This window comes from Mesitornis unicolor, unplaced genomic scaffold (genome assembly GCF_000695765.1).
Source record: "Mesitornis unicolor isolate BGI_N332 unplaced genomic scaffold, ASM69576v1 scaffold904, whole genome shotgun sequence".
In the NCBI taxonomy this organism is placed as follows: Eukaryota; Metazoa; Chordata; class Aves; order Mesitornithiformes; family Mesitornithidae; genus Mesitornis; species Mesitornis unicolor.
This window is the reverse complement of record NW_010179164.1, coordinates 1-6,720: the sequence shown is the minus strand read 5'-3', so window position 1 is coordinate 6,720 and position 6,720 is coordinate 1. Positions and strand designations below refer to the sequence as shown.

The 6,720-nt window shown below is 60.8% G+C and overlaps 1 protein-coding gene across 1 annotated transcript; it reads left to right on the top strand.

Moving 5' to 3' along the window:
* Positions 1 to 107: 107 nt before the first annotated feature.
* LOC104539190 (voltage-dependent L-type calcium channel subunit alpha-1F-like) lies at positions 108 to 6,413 on the top strand (the record flags this gene model as incomplete). The annotated part of the gene is made up of 11 exons (XM_010182659.1): positions 108 to 214; positions 1,114 to 1,201; positions 3,211 to 3,318; positions 3,457 to 3,509; positions 4,575 to 4,688; positions 4,810 to 4,998; positions 5,346 to 5,492; positions 5,580 to 5,781; positions 5,863 to 6,021; positions 6,100 to 6,210; positions 6,330 to 6,413. Coding segments are annotated over 11 exons (1,362 nt in total), but the record flags the coding sequence as incomplete, so codon positions are not given.
* Positions 6,414 to 6,720: the final 307 nt, after the last annotated feature.

Genomic DNA, 6,720 nt, shown 5'->3' with positions numbered 1-6,720 from the left:
GGGGGACTGGTTTTGGGGTCCCCCCTGGGATTTTGGGGGGTCCCAGGGGTTTGGGGGGGTCTCAGGGGTTTGGGGGGTCCCTAATTTTGGGGTTCACCCCCCCCCAGATGACGGCGTTCGGGGCCTTCCTGCACAAAGGCTCCTTCTGCCGCAACTGGTTCAACCTCCTGGACCTGCTGGTGGTGGGCGTCTCCCTCATCTCCTTCGGCATCCAGTGAGCTGGGGGTTACTGGGAGCACTGGGAGCCACTGGGAGCACCACTGGGGGGACTGGGAGTTACTGGGAGCACCACTGGGGAAACTGGGAGGCACTGGGAGTGTCTCTGGGGAAACTGGGAGGCACTGGGAGCGTCTCTGAGGACACCGAGAGGGCTGCTAAGGGAACTGGGAGGTACTGGGAGGGCCTCTGGGGTAACTGGGAGGCACTGGGAGCGTCTCTGAGGACACCGAGAGGGCTGCTAAGGGAACTGGGAGGTACTGGGAGGGCCTCTGGGGTAACTGGGAGGCACTGGGAGCGTCTCTGAGGACACCGAGAGGGCTGCTAAGGGAACTGGGAGGTACTGGGAGGGCCTCTGGGATAACTGGGAGGCACTGGAAATGTCACTGGGAGCCACTGGGGGGGCACTGGGAGGGCTGCTTGGGAGGTACTGGGAGTGTCTCTGGGGGAACTGGGAGGTACTGGGAGCCACTGGGGAGGCACTGGGAAGGCTGTTGGGTGAACTGGGAGGCCCTCTGGGGGCACTGGGAGTGTCTCTAGGGACACTGGGAGGTACTGGGAGCATCTCTGGGGGAACTGGGAGCCACTGGAAATGTCACTGGGAGCACCACTGGGAGTACTGGGAATGTCTCTAGGAGAACTGGGAGGCACTGGGACAGCTGTTGGGTGAACTGGGAGGCCCTTTGGGGGCACTGGGAGTGTCTCTGGGTGAACTGGGAGGCACTGGGAGCACCACTGGGAACACTGGGAGGCCCACTAGGGGAACTGAGGGGCACTGGGAGCATTTCTGGGGCAACTGGGAGATACTGGGAGCATCTCTGAGGGTACTGGGAGCGCTACGGGGCCCTGGGGAGGGTTACTGGGCGGCACTGGGAGCACTGGTGTCCCCCTTGGCAGCTCCAGCGCCATCTCGGTGGTGAAGATCCTGCGGGTGCTGCGCGTCCTGCGGCCCCTGCGAGCCATCAACCGCGCCAAGGGGCTCAAGGTGCCAAACTGGGAGCACTGGGAGGGACTGGGAAGGGACTGGGGGGGAACTATGGGGCACTGGGGGGGTGGCTGGAGGGTACTGGGGCCCCCCTGTGCGGTGTTACTGGTGTCACTGGGGCCATGGGACTGGGAGCACGGGTGTCCTCGGCACAGTGTCCCCATGTCCCTGTGTCCGGGTGTCCTCCCTGTCCCGGTGTCCCCGTTGTCCCCCCATGTCCTTGATGTCCCCATGTCCTGATGTCCCCGGTGTCACTCTGTCCCTGCTCCCAGCACGTGGTGTCCCCGTGTCCCAGGTACTTGGTGTCCCTGTTGTAGGCCCTGTGTCTCAATGTCCCCAGTGTCCCCATGTCCCTGTTGTCCCCATGTCCCTGTTTCTGGGTGTCCCCATTTCTGGGTGTCTTTGTTGTCCCCAATGTCCCCGTGTCCCTGATGTGAGGGTGTCCCCGTGTCCCTCTGTCCCCAGTACTTGATGTCTTGGTTGTCCCCCTATGTCCCCATGTCCCTGTTGTCCCCACAGTGTCCCCGGTGTCATCCCTGTGTCCCCAGCACGTGGTGTCCCCCAGTGTCCCAGTGTCCCTGATGTGAAGGTGTCCCCCTGATGTCCCCAGTGTCACCCATGTCCCCAGCACGTGGTGTCCCTGTTGTCCCCATGTCCCTGTTGTCCCCTGATTTCTCCGTGTCCCTGATGTGAGGATGTCCCTGTTGTCCCCCAATGTCCCCGTGTCCCCCATACGAGGGTGTCCCTGTTGTCCCCCCAATGTCCCCCCGCTGTCCCCATGTCCCCAGCACGTGGCGCCCCCATGTCCCAGTGTCCCTCTGTCCCCAGTACTTGGTGTCTTGGTTGTCCCCCTATGACCCCAATGTCCCCACATCCCTGATATGAGGGTGACCCTGTTGTCCCCTTGATGTCCCCAATGTCACCCCTATATCCCCATGTCCCCAACACATGGTGTCTCTGTTGTCCCCCCAATGTCCCCAGTGTCACCCTGTCCCAGTGTCCCTCTGTCCCCAGTACTTGATGTCTTGGTTGGCCTCCTATGTCCCCTATGTCCCCATGTCCCTGTTGTCCCCACAATGTCCCCAGTGTCACCCCTGTGTCCCCAGTACGTGGTGTCCCCATTGTCCCCCAATGTCCCCACGTCCCTGATGTGAAGGTGTCCCTGTTGTCCCCCAAATATCCCCAGTGTCACCCTGTCCCAGTGTCCCTCTGTCCCCAGTACTTGATGTCTCGGTTGTCCCCCTATGTCCCCGATATGAGGGTGACCCTGTTGTCCCCCTATGTCCCCATGTCCCTGTTGTCCCCACAGTGTCCCCGGTGTCATCCCTGTGTCCCCAGCACGTGGTGTCCCCCAGTGTCCCAGTGTCCCTGATGTGAAGGTGTCCCCCTGATGTCCCCAGTGTCACCCATGTCCCCAGCATTTGGTGTCCCTGTTGTCCCCATGTCCCTGTTGTCCCCTGATTTCTCCGTGTCCCTGATGTGAGGATGTCCCTGTTGTCCCCCCAATGTCCCCCCGCTGTCCCCACGTCCCCAGCACGTGGTGTCCCCATGTCCCAGTGTCCCTCTGTCCCCAGTACTTGGTGTCTCTGTTGTCCCCCAATGTCCCCGTGTCCCTGATATGAGGGTGTCCCTGTGTCCCCCAATGTCCCCGTGTCCCCCATACGAGGGTGTCCCTGTGGCCCCCAATGTCCCCGTGTCCCCCATACGAGGGTGTCCCTGTGTCCCCCAATGTCCCCGTGTCCCCCATACGAGGGTGTCCTTGTGTCCCCCAATGTCCCCGTGTCCCCCATACGCGGGTGTCCCTGTGTCCCCCAATGTCCCCGTGTCCCCCATACGAGGGTGTCCCTGTGTCCCCCAATGTCCCCGTGTCCCCCATACGAGGGTGTCCCTGATGTCCCCAATGTCCCCGTGTCCCCCATACGAGGGTGTCCCTGTTGTCCCCCCAATGTCCCCGTGTCCCCCATACGAGGGTGTCCCTGATGTCCCCAACGTCACCCCGCTGTCCCCAGCACGTGGTGCAGTGCGTCTTCGTGGCCATCCGCACCATCGGCAACATCATGATCGTCACCACGCTGCTGCAGTTCATGTTCGCCTGCATCGGGGTGCAGCTCTTCAAGGTGGGGGGGTCCCCAAAAATCCTTGGGGGGCGTCCCCAAAACCCCTCAGGGTCCCCAAATCCCCCCAGGGGTCCCCAAATCCCCCCCAGGGGTCCCCAAAATCCCCCCGGGGGGCACTGACACCTCCCCTTCCCCCAGGGCAAGTTCTACAGCTGCACCGACGAGGCCAAGCACATGCCTGAGGAGTGCAAGTGAGTGTGAGTGTGAGTGGGGGCTGAGTGTGAGCGTACCCTGAGTGCGAGTAGATGTGTGAGTGGAGGCTGTGAGTGTGTCTTAAATCGAAACGTGGGTAGGCTGAGTGTGAGTTTAGGTGGAGGGTGAGTATAGATGTGAGTGTAGGCTGAGTGTGATCTCAGAATGATGAGCTTGAGTGTGAGTGCAGCGTGAGTGTAGGCTGAGTATTGATGGGGTGTGAGTGTAGACGTGAGTGCAGCTTGAGTGTGTAGTGAGTGTAGATTCAGTGTGTAGAGTGAGTGTAGGCTGAGTGTGAGTGAAGGCAGGTTGTGAGCACAGCTGGAGCTTGAATGTGAGTGCAGGCTGAGCACAGATTGAGTGTGAGTGTAGCTTGATTAGATGTGTGTAGTGTGAGTGTAGATGTGAGTGTGGGCTGAGAGTGTGAGTGTAGCTTGAGTGACCAGATGTGTGTAGTGTGAGTGTAGATGTGAGTGTGGGCTGAGCGTGAGTGTAGCTTAAATCTAAGTGTGAGTGTAGGGTGAATGTATGAGTGTGGGCTGAGTGTGAGTGTAAGCTCAGTATGATGAGGTTGAGTGTGAGTATCTTGAATCTAAGTGTGAGTAGGCTGAATGTGAGTTGAGGTGTAGTGTGAGTGTAGGCTGAGTGTGAGCTCAGTATGACAAACTTGAGTGTGAGTGTAGGTCGAGTGTGAGCATGGAGTGAGTGTACCTTACACGTGTGAGCTTAGTGTGAGCGCGGACTTGAGTGTAGAAGTGAGTGCAGGGTGTGTGTACATGCAGTCACAGGCTGTTCCTTGAGTGCGAGTGCACACCGAGTGTGAGTGGAGGCTGTACCTGCATCTGTGTGTGAGTCCCCTTCCCCAGGGGCACATTCCTGGTGTCCAAGGACGGTGACGTCCTGGGTGTGTGTCCCCCATGGTGACACCGTGTGTGTCACCCCCCCAGGGGCACCTTCCTGGTGTCCAAGATGAGGGACGTCCCATGTGTGTCCCCCATGGTGACACCGTGTGTCACCCCTCCATGACACCTTGTACCCCCTCGGTGGTGCTGTGTGTCCCCCAGGGGCACCTTCGGGGTGCACAAGGACGATGACGTCCCTTGTGTGTCCCCCTTGGTGTCACCGTGTGTGTCACCCCCCAGGGGCACCTTCCTGGTGTCCAAGGATGGTGACGTCCCGTGTGTGTCCCCCATGGTGTCACCGTGTGTGTCACCCCCCAGGGGCACCTTCCTGGTGTCCAAGATGAGGGATGTCCCATATATGTCCCCCCATGGTGACACCGTGTGTGTCACCCCCCAGGGGCACCTTCCTGGTACACAAGGATGGTGACATCCCACGTGTCCCCCCCCATGGTGTCACCGTGTGTGTCACCCCCCCCTCCAGGGGCACCTTCCTGGTGTCCAAGATGAGGGATGTCCCATATATGTCCCCCCATGGTGACACCGTGTGTGTCACCCCCCAGGGGCACCTTCCTGGTGTCCAAGGACGGTGATGTCCCATGTGTGTCCCCCCATGGTGACACCGTGTGTGTCACCCCTCCATGACACCTTGTACCCCCTCGGTGGTGCTGTGTGTCCCCCAGGGGCACCTTCCTGGTGTCCAAGGACGGTGATGTCCCGTGTGTGTCCCCCATGGTGTCACTGTGGGTGTACCCCCCCAGGGGCCTCCCCCCAGGGGCACCTTCCTGGTGTCCAAGGATGGTGACGTCCCGTGTGTGTCCCCCATGGTGTCACCGTGTGTGTGTCCCCTTCCCCAGGGGCACCTTCCTGGTGTCCAAGATGAGGGATGTCCCATATATGTCCCCCCATGGTGACACCGTGTGTGTCACCCCCCAGGGGCACCTTCCTGGTGTACAAGGACGGTGACGTCTCCCACCCCTCCGTGCGCGAGCGCGTGTGGCGCAACAGCGACTTCAACTTCGACAACGTCCTGGCGGGGATGATGGCGCTTTTCACCGTCTCCACCTTCGAGGGGTGGCCCGCGTGAGTCCCCCGTGTCCCCGGGCAGGGAGAGGGCTGGGGGTGACACCAACACCACCGCCCCACAAACTGCGCCGTCACCCACCTCAGGTTGTTGTACAAGGCCATCGACGCCAACGCCGAGGACCAGGGGCCCATCTACAACTACCGGGTGGAGATCTCCATCTTCTTCATCGTCTACATCATCGTCATCGCCTTCTTCATGATGAACATCTTCGTCGGCTTCGTCATCATCACCTTCCGGGCGCAGGGCGAGAGCGAGTACCGCAACTGCGAGCTGGACAAGAACCAGGTGGTTGTCACCTCCTCGGGGTGGGGGTGGCGGTGGCGGGGGTGTCACGGCAGCGCGGTGACGGTTGTATCTCCCGCGTAGCGGCAGTGCGTGGAGTACGCCTTGAAGGCGCAGCCGTTGCGGAGGTACATCCCCAAAAACCGCAGCCAGCACCGCGTCTGGGCCATGGTCAACTCCACCGCCTTCGAGTACATCATGTTCGTCCTCATCCTCCTCAACACCATCGCGCTGGCCGTGCAGGTGGGTGGTGGGGGATGATTGGGGACAATTTGGGGGACATCGGGGACAGCGGAGGACGTTGTTTGTCCCCCCTCGAAGCACTACGAGCAGTCCAAGCCCTTCAACTACGTCATGGATCTCCTCAACATGGTGTTCACCGGGCTCTTCACCGTCGAGATGGTGCTGAAGATCATCGCCTTCAAACCGCGGGTACGGCGCCGCACGTTTTTTGGGCGTTGTGACACACGAGGGGGTGTTGTGACACACAAGGGGGTGTCACATCGCACAAGGGGGTGTCCTCAATGTGTCACCTCACCCCAAAACTCCAGCACTACTTCTGCGACGCCTGGAACACCTTCGACGCCCTCATCGTGGTGGGCAGCGTGGTGGACATCGCCGTCACCGAGGTCAACGTGAGTCGTGTGTGTCTCCCCCCCCCGTCTTTTGTCATCCTGGAGGGGGTCCTCTCGATCCTATGGGGGAAGGGTCCTGGAGCTTTTTGGGGTCCTGGAAGGTTTCGGGGGGGACATTTTTCCCCCTACACCATGTCCTTGTGTCCATCTCCATCCGTCTCCATCTCATCTCCATCGGTGGTTCCTGCGCGTGACAGAACGGGGGCCACGTCGGTGAGGTACGGGGGGGGTGTCACCACCCTGGGGGAGGTCGTAGGGGTTTTGGGGTGCCCCCCTGACCCCCCCCTTGCTGTGTGACCCCCCCCCT